Genomic DNA, 17,324 nt, shown 5'->3' on the forward strand with positions numbered 1-17,324 from the left:
TTCAAATTATTCTGAAAAAATAATTCGTAAGATCCCAGACCAGTTAGGTGTTTTTTTCCCCGGTTTGTTCACTGCTGCCAGTGCAGCGACTCTGATAGTTATGTACTAATGGCGATCTAACGTTACTGTCAGGCTTAATACCACTACGTATAAACAGAAGGCACGTCCATGACTCACATTGTGATTATGTTATTATTATTAATATCATATCAGCACTGGGGCTGGGTGAGTCAATGGTTTGTGATCTCTAGCGAGTAATCTCATATTGGCCAAATCAAAAGAGTAATGGCCACGGTATGTCCCGACTGTTGAGCCCCACACTTTGTCTTTTGGCCATTGTTCATTTGAAGTTGTATCTAGTGCCAAGTCTTTTCCTACCAGTAGATCAATTTGATCACAAATTATACAGCCCACAGACCACAGGGCAGGCCTGTTTGTTTTGATGGTGCCCTACCCCTTATCCCAAATGACCTATGTTTGATGTTCCTCCTTTAAAGATAGCTTACATCCATGACTCGAAAACCTCAGGTTCAGCCTTTATGAAATTATTGACTATGTGGTGAATCTACCGAAAACTTTGTGACCAATGGAGCACTTGGAGTTGTCGGGCTGGCGGTGAGGTCCTTTTGAAGTTCTGGCCAATCGAGATGATCTGTTTTATTTCAAGTACTTTCCAATAGCCTTATTGTTCTACCACTAACGTTGAGATCCTACTCAGGGGAAACTCCACATTTAATTAGGTGATGCATTTTGACAGGAGTGCACAGTTTTAGCGGAACTAATTTATTTGTATGGCTTCTGTTTCCCAAACCTTGAGTGGAACCACCGAAAAACACTTTAATTTCAAAATAACTCTAGAACAAAAGAACTATTCTCCCTAGTTTTTGATCACACCAGTGTTAAATTCCCATCAATGTAGATTGAAGGTTTCGCTGATATGTTACGAGAGCCCAGGGGAGTGGAATAGAGTCTGAACAGGAACCGCAAGTTATTTGTTGTCTTTTGAACACCAACACTGGGCACAAAATAGGATTATGTTCACACAAGATCAATATTGGGAAACTGTCTTTAATGGTCTTTGCCAATCAGATGTTCAATTACTTCTTAAAATGATTTGAGGTCCGTGGATAATTCCATATCTTTGAAATGAGGAAAATTTGATAATATGAACTGCAGTTTCTCGCTGACATTTTATAGCGGGCCAGGACGGCCGGCCCAGGATCAAATCAGTTACACGCATTTCACAAATTTGGATGTGCTTAAATTTTTTAGGGATCCCTCATTTAATAAAAGTGCCAAAGATTGATTTGTCAATGCAAACAATTTATTTCATTAGTTCACTGTGTCTGTAGCTGATGTTTTAATGAGACCCTTAGTGTAAATGTGCAGAGTGGAGGAGACTTGCATTCCTCATCAACGCCATAGCTTATTCTATGAGGAATAAGGAAGTATTTTGCCTGTTACGTATAAAAATTGGACTATTACACTACTTTGATCAGTCATTGTACCTTCGATTCTTTTCAGATGTCCACTTCAGTCATTATATTGAGGAAATGATATATTTTAGTATGCTTCATGCGTATTTTATTGTTATTTTCCCAAACTATGTGGCTGAAATATTGTTCACTGCAGCATAAAACCTATGTCGAGATATTTTTTCATAACATTTATTACAACTGATGTGTTGATAACATCATGAAGCAAAACTCTCTTTTTCCACTCATAAACTGCAAGTATTTTTTTTGATACCTCAGATGATTTGCCCTTTTTGTATTTTCACCAAAGAATTATGTAAATCCAATGCTTACAGTTTGACAAATAGCTATCATGACAGCTTCTCTGATTTAAACCAAGCAAACCATGACTGACAAATTGGCTTTTTTATCTACTAAATTTGACATCATGTCAATTTTAAGTGCTATCCATTGTAAATATGTCACATGCGTCATAATAAATTAGGTTTATTACTTTCAGCATGAAATTGATGAAAGTGAGCTTTTCGCTGAAACAAGCCAATTAGAGATCACCCTCCCTCCTGAAGACCACACCCAAGTGTCCCTCGGGGAGTTCTACGCCCCTACCCCTGATCTCACCCGCCAAGGTTAGTTACAACAGAAATCAGGTAAGTCATCTGGGACTAGTGTAGGCGTCCTCAAGGATAATGGATGCTTTGTTGCAATCTTGACAACTTATCTATACCAGGATGTGAGCCATTTTCATTGCCATGGACCTCCAGGTTCTCATATAGTTAAGCCCAATTTCTCGAAACAAACTTAAGTTTTAACTCAAATCTCAAACTGAGTTTGACAATATGAAACAGCTGAAATTTTAACTCAATTGCATTTTTTAGACTAAAAAAGTTCAAACAACTAAAGAAATCTGTCCCCCAAATTCAGATTGTCTACTATGTTTGAGCTGGATACCAATTTCCTTTCATTCTGGAAAATGGGTGTTCTTGCATTTTCTCAGATTTGAGCAAAAACTTGAACTTAAGTCAAAACTCAGACTTAAGTTTGTTTCGAGAAATCGGGGCCTGGTTTCTTAATCTCTGTGCTCACTTTATCATACACCAATGCTTAGTTCCTGAATATATATAATACTGATAGTAACAAATATGCTTATTTAATTGAACAGGAGCCCCACTGAGTTGGGAGAAATGACTTGCTTCATTTAATGCTTTAGAATTACAGGGAGGGCTCAGCAGTAGATAATGAGGTTCCGGAACTGTGAGACAGATTAACTTTACCATGCTAGAATAATCATAAATTTACTTCTTGTACTTGTAAAAGTACTTGTCAAAGTGAAGTATCTAGGAATAATAATTATTTTTGTTAAAAAGTCAATATCGTAAGGTGTCTGAATATGGTTTGTAATATTTATTCTTTTATAAGAAGAAAATAATTTGTTAGAACCATTTTCTTGATTTTGATCAATTTATTTATTTTCATGATTTCCATTCTGATTGATGGAATGTGTATGCTTAAACACACATTGATTCTCCCTGTCCTTCAGCCTTAGGGTACAGTGGAACCTTGTAAAGTCATGATCTGATAACTAGATGCATCCTTCGTGACTGGAACATTATTGTCCAGACAGAATCCTTATTAGTACAGTGGCCACTTATTAGTACCGTGGATGTTTGTAGTCCTTTGTACTTGCTGGAAGCGATTTCCATAAATCACATGGTTTGAACTAAAATCAGATGAGGAAAATATAGGGAAACACCTATATATCAAAATACATGTATATCAAACACCTCTCAATGATTCTCATAGTTGTTATCAGTATTCACATGTGTAAAGCATTGTTGTGTTTATAGTAATGAAGTACACCATATACATAAAGTTCATCTAGTCATGTTTCATATCAATCACGTCCATCACTGGTTAGTATTAATATCTGGGGGCAGTGGGTTAGCCTACTGGTTAAAGCATCAGCATCATGGGTTCAATTCCCAACATGGGTACAATGTGCAAAGTACATTTCTGGTGTCCCCAGCAGTGATATTGCTGGAATATTGCTGAAAAAGCAGAAAAAAACTATCCTCACACACTCGCTCATCATTCACTCACATTAATGTCTGAGGAAGATCTTTAGAAAAAATGTACATTGGAAAAATTTCCTTCTTGAATGGTTGAAATCTAAATAGAAAGTTATTGTGACATATTTCATATGCTAAAAAGTTTCTAACCAACAACCTATTTTCAGGTTCCGTGTTGGCATGTGAGCAGGTGCTTGCTAGTGACAGTTCACTTGATTGCGAGTCTGCAAAACGGTTGGTGATCCAGGTTCCTGTGTCGCAGATAGACTCCAGTGAACAGTCTTCAAACTCTACTCCTTCTCGACCTTTGTCAAGGGAGAGTCTGCACAGGGAGACAACTGGTCTCAACAACCCTTTTGATAGTCTTCCACAATATCCACACACTGAACCTGTAACTCAAGTTGCTCCACAGTCAACTTTTTCAGCTGAAAAACTGAGGGCCAAACCTGATGTGCCAAAATTGCACTTAGGCTACAGTCGCTCCAAAACAATGGTTGATAGTGCACACCCTAATACAGTTCAGATCAGTAAACAGACTGCAAAGCACTACACCCTCCGAAGGGAAAATACCAAAATCATAAGCAGGAATGTTACCTTTGTCAATGCTTCTGACTTGAGGACTACAGGACTGATGTTTCCTCTGGACACTGCCAGTGCGACAAGAAATGAAGATGCTGTGATGGTTACAAATGGCAATGTCCATACTGTTACCATAGAAAAACAAAAACAACCTTTAACAGCCATTATGAAAAGTCATTCACGGGAAGTACTTATACAACCACCGGAGCAAGACATCCAAGTAAGTTGGTAGATAGAAATCTTAGAATTCAATTATGATGACATTTTGCAATTTGTTGTTGCTCTAGGTTGTGCTCATATTCCAGTGACAGGATAGCTGTGTGTAAATAACAGACAATACAGGGATCAACATCATAATCATTGATCGACACAAGTAGGTACAATGACACGTGTCAACCAAGTAAGCAGGCCTAAGTACCTAGTGCCTTTAGTTACATCTTACAAGCAGGGATTACAGAAAACCATTTGTAAACTTGTTCTTTGCAGGGGATGTGTGCGTTTAATTATATCTCAAGGTTATGAACATGTTCACATCACTGCTCCAAATAGAGCATCCTTACTTTACAAGTTTATTGTTAATTTATAATCTTAATTTACAATATACATGTGGTTGAAATATTGCCAGGGTGACTATGAATTTTAACTCACTCACTTATTTTACAAAGCAAAAGGGAGCAGTTGTGTGAGGTCAGTTTGTTGTTTAAATTCCAATATTCCAGCTATATGGCGCCAGTCTGTGTATGACCAGACATTCCAGTGATCAGTAGCATGAGCATGGATCTGCACAATTGGGACCTGATAAAGTGTCAGCTAAGTCTTTGAGTCTGACCACCTGATCCCATTAGTCCCCTCATAAGTTTCTAACCAATTCTAACCGGTATTTTCAGCAGCAGCTGAAGGAGAAAGTGTCTGGTATGACAAACAAAAGTTAATAGGAATACATTTGCAATAGCTCTAACATGTGTTGTATTCATGGTACCATTTTCTCAGTAACATACAGATTCTGGTACTTTTTGGGTAGGGGTAGGTTGTTTGAGTCCAAGTTGGATTTGAATCCTTGATTATATTCCAAGTGGAAATCACATTTAGGCCATCCTTCAGTACACGGCTTTAGTGCAGAAACATGAATTTAAGTGTGATGAATAGTAATGAAATCATATTCAAGCCATCTTTCAACCTACTGCCTCACTGTGCAGAATTGTGACAATAAGGTTGATGAAAACAAACTGAAATCATACCATCTTGAAACACAATGAGTCTTGTGTAGGAGCATGAAATTGAAGGTGATCAATGCAATTCCTGTGCCAACTTTCCACTGTCAGTTTTAAAAAGTGAATGATGTTAGGTTGTTATCCTATCAGGATCTCCCGTACAGTTCCATGATTTTATAACTTGGATGAATCTATATAACTTTTTAGTCCGAGATCAGCTACATACCAGACTAATCACATTAATGTCCCCAGCATATCAGCTGTAATTATCAGTCTGTTGACAAGTGCTATCAGCGATCAGCCTTGTCAATATGAATACCACTTGAAATGAAACATGACATGTCAATTTCATACAGCGCTCATCCATAGTGTCCCTGATTGGCAGCCCAGTAATTAACATGATATCAGGACCTTGTACATTCCTCACAAAATGTCATCAGCTTTGTGTATGCTAACCCTTTGTCCTGACTCGATACATAGGTGAACAATTAAAAGCTTGTCACCATACTTAGTGCAAGTGGTCAAATATCACGTTTTGCGTAATTAGTGAATGTTGGTGGTAATTACTGCTGTTTGTATCCCTTGCATGGACATACTGACTAAAAGCAACTCTGTTCAGATTAGATTGATTGTGCTGACTCAATTATATCTTTAAAAGTAATGTAATTAATTATGTGGCTCGCTGAACCTTTGAAATGATATCATTGTCAGGTAATCATGTTCTTTATATGGTGCATGCGGCATGTTGGTCCACACACAAATGTGTATTCCCCAGTGTGGGTACTGTCAATGCTGGTGGAGGTTGGGGCGGAGACCGAGGATGAAGAGTGAGACAGCAATGTTGATAATCATGTCAGGATAGCATGAAGTGATTTGGAGTCGGTGAGTTCCCTTGACCATATGGAGATCTTGGTGAATTCCATTGACCATATAGTGATGTTGGTGAGTTCGTCTGACCATATGGTGATCTTGGTGAATTCCCCTGAACGATATAGTGTTCTCGGTGAGTTTCCCTGACCGTATGGTGATCTCATTGAGTTCCCCTGACCATAAGGTGATCTTGGTGAGTTCCCCTGACCATATGGTGGTCTTGTGAGCTCCCCTGACTATATGTTGATCTTGGCAAGTTCCCCTGACCATATGGTGTTCTTGTGAGCTCCCCTGACCATATGGTGATCTGTCCAAGAGACAATGGTACTACCTTAAACACGACTTGCATCCCACCTACACCACTGCATTTTAGGGCATACATCAATCAGTGTATGTTTCAGTCAGGTCTCTGAACCATAGACTAGTCTTCTGGGGTTACTTATCAAAATGAATCTGGAAAAGAGAAAAAAATATGTGTCCATATTAGTTGAGATGTGCTGGAATACTATGAGCTATAAGCGGAAGTGAAACAAATTTTTACATCCTTCTGTCGCTGATTTTCACCAGACCAGCTGACCTTCACAAATCAATCATTGAATAAAGACAGCAGGCTTCTGAGTGAAAGTCAGTTTGGGTTGTATAGTTATGTTGCACTCTCCCAAGGGAGTTGAGTTTGAAAGCATACTGATCTGTGGAATGGGCTTGAAGCATGTCATGTGGTTTGAGAAGACCTGTTTGATGCACATAACCTTTTAATACAGTCCACATGTATAAAGTACTATTGTGTAGACCCAAATGCTGAAATATAAGTCAGAGAGTGACATTTACGCACCACTCAGCAGCATTCCAGCTGTGATGGCGGCGGTCTGAAAATAATCTGTACCAGAAAATCCAGGGATCAACAGCATGAGCATCGATCTACGAAATTAGGATACGTTGACATGCGTCAGCCAAGTCAGACCATCCGATCCGTTAGTCTCCTCTGACGAAATGCATGGTTTACTGAAGTCAAATTGTAACCCAAATTATCTTTGTTGCTGAAATATAAATTGTTGTGTTTGTTGTATGTTTTGTTATAGGATATTTATATAGCTCACCTATCCTGGCAACTAGTGCTTGCTCAAGGCGCTGACATGTATTTCAGTCAATCATTGGATGTCAATATCAACGACCCATCTTATTGTCAGTCTCAACTGCCTGGGGAGTATACAACTCTTGCTGCCTCTAGGCGCACCGAGTTATTTGTAGCTGTCTCATCCTATCGAGGTACCCATTCACAGCTGGGTGGACGGGGACACATAGTTACAGTACTTTGTCCAAGTTTACTGTAGGTTGCTGAACCCGCAACTAGGTGTTTGCCCCTATTCATGTGGCCACCATATGGTCATCTACCAACGGATTCGTGGGTTCTTTTAAGTGCACAGGATTGTGACAAAACGGGAAGAGTCTGCACACAAAGTTGACTCCAAGGTTTTCACACCCTGTCACAGGTGGGCTCGATCCCGACACCTCATTGGATGACTAGCCTGTCGCTTTAGCCAGCTCGCCCACCGCTCCCCACATTGTTCTGAAATGTAATGCAATGACTGCTTTATAGTATCTAGTATGAACTATCACTGCACAATATACTCTGGTATCAGAGAAATGATTGTTTTAAAGTAAGTCAGCATTATAACATCTATAGTACCATGACATATATGAACTGGGGTTTGATGACGTGAGCCATGGTTATGCCCTCTGTGTGGCACTGTCAACAGTCTTTGATTCTAGATCGTGGAACTTTAACGTTGGACTCCAGCAACTCGTTTGAATACAACTTCAGTTAATTGCCTTTGTGATGTACAATCAGTGGGTTTGTGGCAACACCATCTAGTGCCGTTGTTGACAACTTAAAGACCCAGTACAGAACTTGGTGAGTTTATGACAGAAGACTTTGGGCGAATACCATCCTCTTTGTCATAACGAAGAGCCCATAATTCCAGATTTAATTAACACCCGATTCATGGCTTAATTAACCTCATTGCACCTATCCACCCTTAAAACGAGTTTGCTGATAAATTTAGATGATCACAATTAACACACTCAACAAAGACGAGAAATGCTCGCGTTATAATTATTTCCCATCGTTTGTCACACGTTTGATTTCACAATACGGTGGATCTTTTCAACCGGTTTCTCATCAGTAAATTAAGAATGATTTGTTAAATCTAGCAAATAAAATATTTCATTTAGATTCTTAAATTCCGAATTTATTACTAAGACGAGTCCATTCGTCTCCTTTTCGAGTTCAACGAGTGATTGCTACTATCTTAAGCCTGTAATAATTGTAAAGTAATTACTACCTTTGCTTATAGAAGCACAAAAGAACAGTACAATCAGTGGCATTTTTATTTGCAGAATGTCCTTTGAAGACAAACACCCGAGAAGCCGATTGACAAAGTCACGTCAGAAATTGTTTGAAATTTGTGAATTAGTTCATAATGTTTCATGAACCATTATATAATTAATAAACATTTTTCAACAGTTTATATAATGATGTCAATTGTATTTAGTCACTTTACTCTCATCAAGGTTAAACACCCTACCTCCTAATGCCCATCATTAAGTATTAGTCATAAATCATCTGCTTTATGAACGAAACGGCAATTTTGGGAGACATTCGAATTTTAACATATTTTCACACTGAATGATATAATTATACTATTTAGAGGTATTAAGAATTACATATGATTAGACGTGACTCAGAGCTCATCGCATCCAGTTTTGCATTAAAATGAATTTAACCGATAGTTTGACGATTGCAAGATTACCAGAGAGCGTCGTACCGGTTTTCGGGTTAGCTGTTGATGTGCTCTCTTTATCACGCTCGAATTTTGTATTATAACCCGTACCTCAGAATGGCTGAATGGCGTGTAAGCCTGTATTGGAATTATGTCATGAGATATCTAGTCGTCATAATGCTACATTTTCGGGTTGAAACTGTTGACCATATAGGGGTAGTATTATATGTAGTTTGATTTACGGCCTCGCCTGTGTTCAGCTAGAAATGTCGTTCAATTCATTACGATGTCCTAAGTGCTTGTTTTTCTCCTGAGTTTTTCATTAATCACAAAGCATGCAATCCTCCTATGACATGGATGACAAGCGATATAGGTTATGTTATACCCTTTGGAAGCAAAGTACCCTTCAGAAATCAATTTATGTTCCGGAGACCAGTAGGTTAGTGCACGCTGCTTTTAGGTTAAAAGGGATATTTTCATCAGAAAATTAATACGCCATTGTGGGATGGGTCTATCATCAGCCTGAAAACACACATTTCATTTGTTCTGCAAGTTTATCAAGCGGGTCATTCTATAATCAATTTGTGTTTGCGTGATCGAGGTAGAAGTGCACACACAGGTTAATTTAATCAGATATCGAGCCCTTCAGCACTCACCTGAAAATAATGCAAAATATCAATCAGGGTATCCAAGTTCAAAAATTCAATATTTTGAATATTTTCCCAATATTTCTGCATCACGGTTTAGTCATTGTTTTAAGAATTAAATTGTGAATCGTGTTTTCAGAGATAACATCAGTCTTCCATATATATCGTGAAAGTGTTTTTCTCAAATGGAATATGTGACGTTATCGCCCTTGTCTGAGAAATGATAATTCGTATGTTATAATTTCAGAAAAAAACCATTCCGTAATAGAAACTCGGTCGTCGGATCAATGCTGACAATCACGATAATTAGCGTGGTTTATACAGCGTTTGTTCGATAAAAGCATCTTACTGAAAGGAAAGGATTCATGATGGAAATAATGCTTCTCCTCATTTAGGATGTCCAATACCGATCTACAGCCATCAACTACAACTTCTGAAACCAGCGCGGTAGTTTCAAGTACATAACAACAGTGAAGCACATCTTAACCAAATTGACACTCTGAGTCGGGTTACGGGCCTGTGGAAAGTGGTTGGACAGAAAACATTCAATTATTCTTACCCCAGGTGAGCAAGTCGCATTTGAGGGGAGGGTCGATGTTAAAGATGTTTGACTCGTTGACATAATTGGCCAATTTTTGAAGAGTGAATGATCAATTATCGATCTATGCTTGTCTTTATCGTTTCCCGATCGAAGAAGCCACAAAGTAGGGTATTGGTGGACTAGGCGTTCAGGCTTTGATGTGTCGGGGTCTTGGGGGTCAGCTAATGGGGCTCCTCTATGGATATTTACTGGGTACAATGGACGTAAATAGACGTGATAAGTACAGCTCGGGAGAATACACACTTTGTCTATTTGCACCTCAACGATTTCCGTGGATGATCATCGTACACCAATGATCTTTAGAGAATTTGTCAAATAGATGACGAAGACATAGTTGCTGAATTTTGTGTGTTGACTTTCTCAAAGATGGTACAGACTTCTCGTACACAATATGTTGTGAAGAATTGTTCAGTAAGCAATTGGGCCATTGGGTAGTCTGTTGTTGAAGAGTGCATCCAACTTACCGAAGACTGGGTTCGATAAGCCTAACGGGTTTCCGTGTTCTAAAACAAGGGACGATGGGGTAGCCGGTTGCGAAAGCCTCAAAAGCACACTTTGACACGCCTATAAAAATCAAAAACGTATTAAAAACCACGACATCGTAAAACCCAAAGCCAGTCTGTCAAGATATTTTTTATAAATTCTTTAAAAACCAGACAAGCCATGTATTTTGTTGTTAATTACAGTGAAGGTCTGAAGTCGTTTCTTCGGTGACGCTAAATAAGGAAAGCCATTTTGTATGCATCCACGAATCTGTTTTTGTACCCGTCGATAAAGTGATGCAGAATACTTCCATCTTTCCCTTTACATAAGAATGGGCTAGCTGTTACAAGCAATCACCTTACTCCATCTTAATGTTTGGGGTATGTTTAGAAATATGCTAGACACGGAAACACGGTCATTTTGTCAATGTTTTTCTGATAAGTCTACCATGACGCTTTTGCCTTTATCTAGTGAATATTTATTGACATGTCTTAATTTTAACTACGTAATTATTTCAAGCCAGGCAAAAAATAGAATAAAGGTTTCTTGTAATGCTTCACATACGACACACAACGTTTATAACGGGTGGAGTTTTTGAACTCTACTCTTGAAAGTGAAGGTGTTAGATTTCTCAAGTCAATACAAAGCTCCCACCTTTTATCACGGTCTCCATATTGGATTTCGTTTCAGAAGGATCGTTTGAAAAGTATTTCCTCAACTTCAAACGATCTTTTATGAACTTAAATTTCATGTGCACTATCTTTGAAGTAAAATTCAAATATGCATTACTTTAAAATCTTAAAGACGTTCTATTTTCACAAGATGTAATCGTAAACACGCATGGCGGTGTTGGGTGAGCAGAATTTCCCGAATCTTATATGTCCCCAGTCTTCGAATTCATATTTCCATGCACTTTTTACTGAACAATTGTGATCCATACAAACATCGTCAATGCCGCCAACACGTGTCTTTGCGAGATATAAACAAATATCGTTATTAACGAAATTCGAACCAGATTTTATGTAATGAATAGTGTTAGACCATGCTATGCCAAAATTTTGAAACTGTTTTTTATCTTCCTTCCTTTTGTAAATGCTAAGCAAATATTTCTACAAATATTTTTCTTTACATCACGCTAATAGCAAGGCAAATGCTATATCGATTTCCCTGTGGGTATTTAAATCGTGATTTTTCTAATCGGTTATATATTCAGCATTGTCGAGTAGCAGAGTACTGTGTAGAGCATAGTACTGTAGTGAAAAGTTAATAAGTTGAATAAACCTTCTTGAATCTCTGCGCCAATGTGATTTAATGAATCAATATTATGCTGCCCTAAGATAACGAGAAAAGAAAGAAACCCAAACACTTGGCAATCGTGCAGGTAACACCGATACACGACTATCTCTCATTTTGAAAGGAGATCACAAACTATCAGGTAAACCCAGCCCCACAAATACTTCCTATCCTTATAATAGATCCAGTGTTTTCTTTCCACAAACCAAATTGCTACTTAGGCCGCCATTAGACATTGGAACATGTTTGTATATCAGTTTTGGACGGAAGACATTTCCTTTTCAAGCTGTGACTATTTAATCAGTCTAATACAAAGCTATCACTTTCCCCCGGCCTCGACGTGCATTTAATGCCTCTCCATTAGAATGATTAAGAGTCAATTCGGAAGACATTTCTGACGATTAGTCAAAAGTTTTTTGTCCTCGCTTCACCGCGTTCTAAAAGGCGCATATCCTCTCGAAACCATTCCCGCCAATTTCGCTTCCACTGGGACAACAGAATGGAACGACCATATCAGAGGAAATCGCCTCAGATTATCTCATTTCCTGCCCAAACGATGATCCATCACGCAGACGACAGGACCAATTCCAGTCGGAATGCCGCGCTACCTGCAAGGTGCTACCGAGAATGGTGCCAGTCATGCGGTAAATGGCGCGTGGCCTGCGTGCGCTTTCTGGGCTTGAGCAGACGACATATCATCGATTTTGTCGTCTGCTGGTGTAATGTTGCACAATCGGTACCTCCATCCACGCGTGTCGTCCAGACGGAAAGACCTAGGTGTGACTTTATCGTCGCCCAGCTTGTTGGGTGTAAACGCCCCCATTCTGGTCAGATTTGAGCTATGTGCCATGCGCATGTCGCTGTTAACGGTTGGGAACGCTGCAGTTGGCGGTGAATACCATGCAGTCGTGTCAGTTGTAATCAACGACACAAAACATTACAGCAAATTACAGAACATCTATACTTTCCAAAGCTTGACTCGGCTTTTGAATCGCGAGAATGCATAGCAGGCATTTGGGCCACCCATTGATTGCAAGAGGACGCATACCCAACTGACTACATTTTCATAATCTAATTATCTATATTCAAGGAATTAGTTGTAAATCGTAAGCACACGTTGCCTTAGTTTCATAGTGTATGAGCGTGTGGTAATATGTTGCTTGGTTAAGTCCTTGTTAATGTACGAGCAATATAATCCGCGTTTGTGTTGGATGGTGGTGTACGTCACAACCAGCTATGCACAGTTACTGACCGGTTGGATCTGGAAGTTGTGGTTTCGAACTGCTACCGAATAAAACCTGGTCTGTTTGGGTTTCCAGCGTGTGGTGATCACACGTGGTATTTCTCGCACACACGAACATGAACATCTTAAACATGAACATCTTTATATCTGTTTCTTGCATTTAACCTTTTATTGTAAAGGAGATTAAAAGAACAATGGAACCAGTGAAGGTTCGGGTTAGAACTGATCTTCCATGCTTGTCATTGGAGGCAACAAACGGAAGAGGGTGGTCAGGCTTAGTGACTGGGTTAATTAACGCACGTAATTTGTGTAGACCAATATCCATGAAGTCAGGCATTGGATTGTCTAGTCGAGACTGGATAAGCTTCAGGAGGCCGTCATTCAATTGGAATATTGTTGAGAGTACGTTCAACACCACATTGATGAACATATCAATGGTCAATGCTGTGGGCAAAGGTGCTTACAGATAAAGAACATCAAAGATGATTACAAAGATTAATATTATAATGTTATGAAGTACTACAGGTGGTAGAAACGTATGTATTTGTGTAATGTACGGTAATGGCGAATGATGTTATATTGGTATCAAGCTGCAGCAACATGAGCGCTAAATACAGATGATGCTTAAAGTATTGATGACTTGGACTACAAATGGTATGATATATTGATAACAGTGCTGTCAAGATATGTTTCAAATGCGTTTTAATATACTATTACTATTGCTGCTGCTGCTGCTGCTGCTGCTGCTACTACTACTACTACTACTACTACTATTTATTAGCGATTAGCTGTCGTAAATGGGATCAAATAATTCGTTGTGTAGTGATTGCAAACTGGTGAATATTTCATAAGAAGAGTTTATTTGCTGATGGCAGAAGTCAGCAAGTTGAAACGTCATATCACTTTTGTTTGCATCTATGTAGGTTTAGAAACTTGAAGAGTATCTGATGGTGAGTATTTGAAATACCGTACTTTCGATACTATGATATCCGAGTCACTCAGGTGTTGTCAAGTCAAGCGTGTATTTCTCAGCTGATGAAATTACATGAAATGCCCATATGTTTGTGCGGTGAAACATCTCATAGTCGTTAATACAATTTCCCTCCTGTACAAAGGCCCAACCCCACAATTCACATTGTCGTCTTGATAGCAACCCCATGTCTTCCTTGTTTATCGTCGCTCTAACCAATTGGCTTTCCTGGACACGCTGAGACAATAATCCTCAACAAGATACTTTTTTCTCTTTTTATCGATGAGATTATTTCTTGTTCAAATGCCAGCATGAGGTAAATTTACATCCTGAATCTTGGCATTAATTCTGACAATTACGTAACCGAGTCGATATGAGTTGTTACTATGTGTATAATATCATATCACACTGGCGGACATAAATCTTCCCCAATCACCTTTAACTGCAGTTATATCAAAGACTCATTTTATCTAAGTAGCAATAAAATTAATGATTTTTTTCGTAATTACAAAAAGGAAATTGCCAAAGGTAAAGCATTTGAGACTGTTCCTTTTTAAAGAGAAGTCCACCGTAACTAACTCGCGCTTGTAAGTTGAGACAGTTTGAGCAGTGTGGATGTTTTTAATGGTCGGATTGTTGAGAAGGGTAATACTATTCACACGGAAATAGGGAAGAGGGTGGTCCAGGCGTGTAGCATCGCATTTAACACCAGGATGTTACGTAGCGTAAAACTACTGCCAAGTAGTCCGTACTGATTCGTGAATAAACTTTTAATATATTTTCACCTGAGTGTGACAAGAAATGATTTTACCTTTGAAAAAGAATCTCATTTTACGTTTGTGCCAAAGATCGTTAGATGCCAAGACTTTGTAAGGGGTCCCCTGTTTCCACAATTTTGCAAATCTATGTTTGCACAGTTTTTCATTTAATGTGTTTTATACTTTGTGTAAGAGATTCATCGAGGGCGTGTAACGGGCCATGAAGCCGACGATATGTGTCCGGAATAAGAATTGCCTGATTATGGCACCGTGTCTCAGCACGGTATGCAACATCCAGCCACTAGAAATAATTACCTCCATGCTGGTTTTCGCTATATTACACAGGCGTAACACACAACGGATATTTGAAGCAGGAAATTATTTTGTTGAACATAAATTAATTGACCAAAATTTACAATGGCATGGGTTTGATTGTTCTGTTTGAAATATTATTTTTTGCCCTGCTGTTATTTTACCTGATCTGACGAACAGCTGTTTTGGTTATTGTGTAATGCTTCCATAATGCTCGTTCAGTAGAGGTCTATGGTTGAATGGCCACGTCATGGGTTACACGATATTATGTAATTACTGATACATCCGTAATCAAGGGTAACACGTTGCCTCCCAGACTGTAGCTGCTGCAGACAATATTATTGTGATTGGCATCATTTGTTTCCCATTCCGACTCAGTTTATTTATTCGTGGATAACTATGAGACCAAATTTCCGAGTATGTTTAAGGCATTTGTAAGTTACACAAAACATACTTCATCATGTTTTAACAACTGACTTGTTTCAGGTTCAGCGCTCGAAAACACTATACGCCCCATTACCCGGTCAAATGACGAGGACAAACACTCGGTTCTTCTACAAAAGAAAACCCAATGTTGGTCAACTCGCTACCCAAAATGCCATCACCAGGGCCCAACTCTTCAAGCCCCGGGCCTTCGACAGGATGGCGACTGTCGGAGAGGCAGTGGGTAAGACGGCATTGGATGGTCATCAAAACACGACTGACATTCCTCCTACTGCAGAACTTGGTGTAACGAAACCACTCTTCTCCAGTGCTACTTCCTGGAGGGAGAGACGAGACATAATAAATGGCATCTCCTCTAAAGGTGCTGCTGCTGCAGGTAAGCCTGCTATGACGAATTTGACAGAAGAGAATCAACCAGCTTTTAAGGTCAACAGTTTTAAGACAAAGACGTCCTTGGTTACCAGGAACAATTCCATACATAATCCCGATCTTTCTGGGAAGAAGAAAGTATTCATCAAGTCATCCAGTCTAAGTAATTTTTACTCCATGCCGAGGAAAGCTCAGCCAGGCAGTAGCGTGATGAGTGGTGACAGTTTGAGTCCAAGGAACTACAGTGCTGTGTTGAGTATTTCAGGACATTCCCCAGATGCTTGTGAAGCACCTCCTGCTGCTCAGAGGCCAGAGGTCAGGACGTTTGAGAGACTGGGTGTGGATAACATGGAACATCGCACACCGGAAGTGACCAGTGGGCTCCGCAATGGCTAGGGTGCTGGCGTCCGTGCGTCTGGTCGTCGACGTGTATTACGCTTGCGTACGCTTGACATTGAGCTCAGACGCATTCGCAGGCTTGCTGGCGTTGGAGTTCTTGGCCATTTCTAGAAAGCTAGTCTGTGATAGTTTTATTTGATGCTACATATTCTGTGATACCAAATTATAACCTACAGTTTTACATGTTTTCAAAACATCAGATCGATAAGTATAGAAATAATTAGAAAAATACTAATATATATTATATTTATTCTTGTTTTTGTTTGCCCTTAGCTCCAAATATTAGTGAATGTTTGCACCATTCAATTCTGAAATTCATGGTAATGTACTCTTGAGTTAATAAATTATGACCATTAGATAACTCATCATTAGTATGCAAGAGTACAAGCGGCAATCACTACCACTCTGAAATTAAAGAGCAAGCACAAATGAGCAGTATGACCTACAGATACTGGCTCGGATCTGTGCTTCATTGTGTTGTGATGAGGTGTCGTCCTTGCTCTGAAAATCATTACACGTTAATAACTCGTATTAACCATCTTTGGTATTAAGCACAGCTTGTAATAACTGTAAGTGAATCATTGAAGACTATTTCTTTGTTCGGAATCTATAACTGCTTATCATTATCATAGCAAAGTTGCTGGATTAATATTTGGAACGAAACCTTCGTTCCCGTGGGAATCGTATTTCTCAGGTCAACAATGCGTCTTAACATATACAATACATATATTTAAATGTGTTCATTACCGTATCTAACAGAAATATATATCAAAGAATAGTTTGTCTGCCGCTTACCGTTTTACAGAACTTGTGTCTCACGACCC

At 39.1% G+C, this 17,324-nt stretch overlaps 1 protein-coding gene across 4 annotated transcripts in view; it reads left to right on the forward strand.

Moving 5' to 3' along the window:
* LOC137276944 (uncharacterized) overlaps positions 1-16,856 on the forward strand; it is a 187,230-nt gene extending 170,374 nt beyond the window's left edge. For all 4 annotated transcript variants that reach the window (XM_067808595.1, XM_067808596.1, XM_067808597.1 and 1 more), the window contains 3 exons: positions 1,975-2,101; positions 3,709-4,340; positions 15,775-16,856. In XM_067808595.1, the coding sequence (XP_067664696.1) occupies positions 1,975-2,101; positions 3,709-4,340; positions 15,775-16,497 (1,482 nt within the window). In that variant the 3' untranslated portion in view covers positions 16,498-16,856. The remainder of the gene's footprint in view (positions 1-1,974; positions 2,102-3,708; positions 4,341-15,774) is intronic.
* The last annotated feature ends 468 nt before the right edge of the window (positions 16,857-17,324 follow it).

The sequence above is a fragment of the Haliotis asinina genome, chromosome 3, assembly GCF_037392515.1.
Source record: "Haliotis asinina isolate JCU_RB_2024 chromosome 3, JCU_Hal_asi_v2, whole genome shotgun sequence".
NCBI lineage: Eukaryota > Metazoa > Mollusca > Gastropoda > Lepetellida > Haliotidae > Haliotis > Haliotis asinina.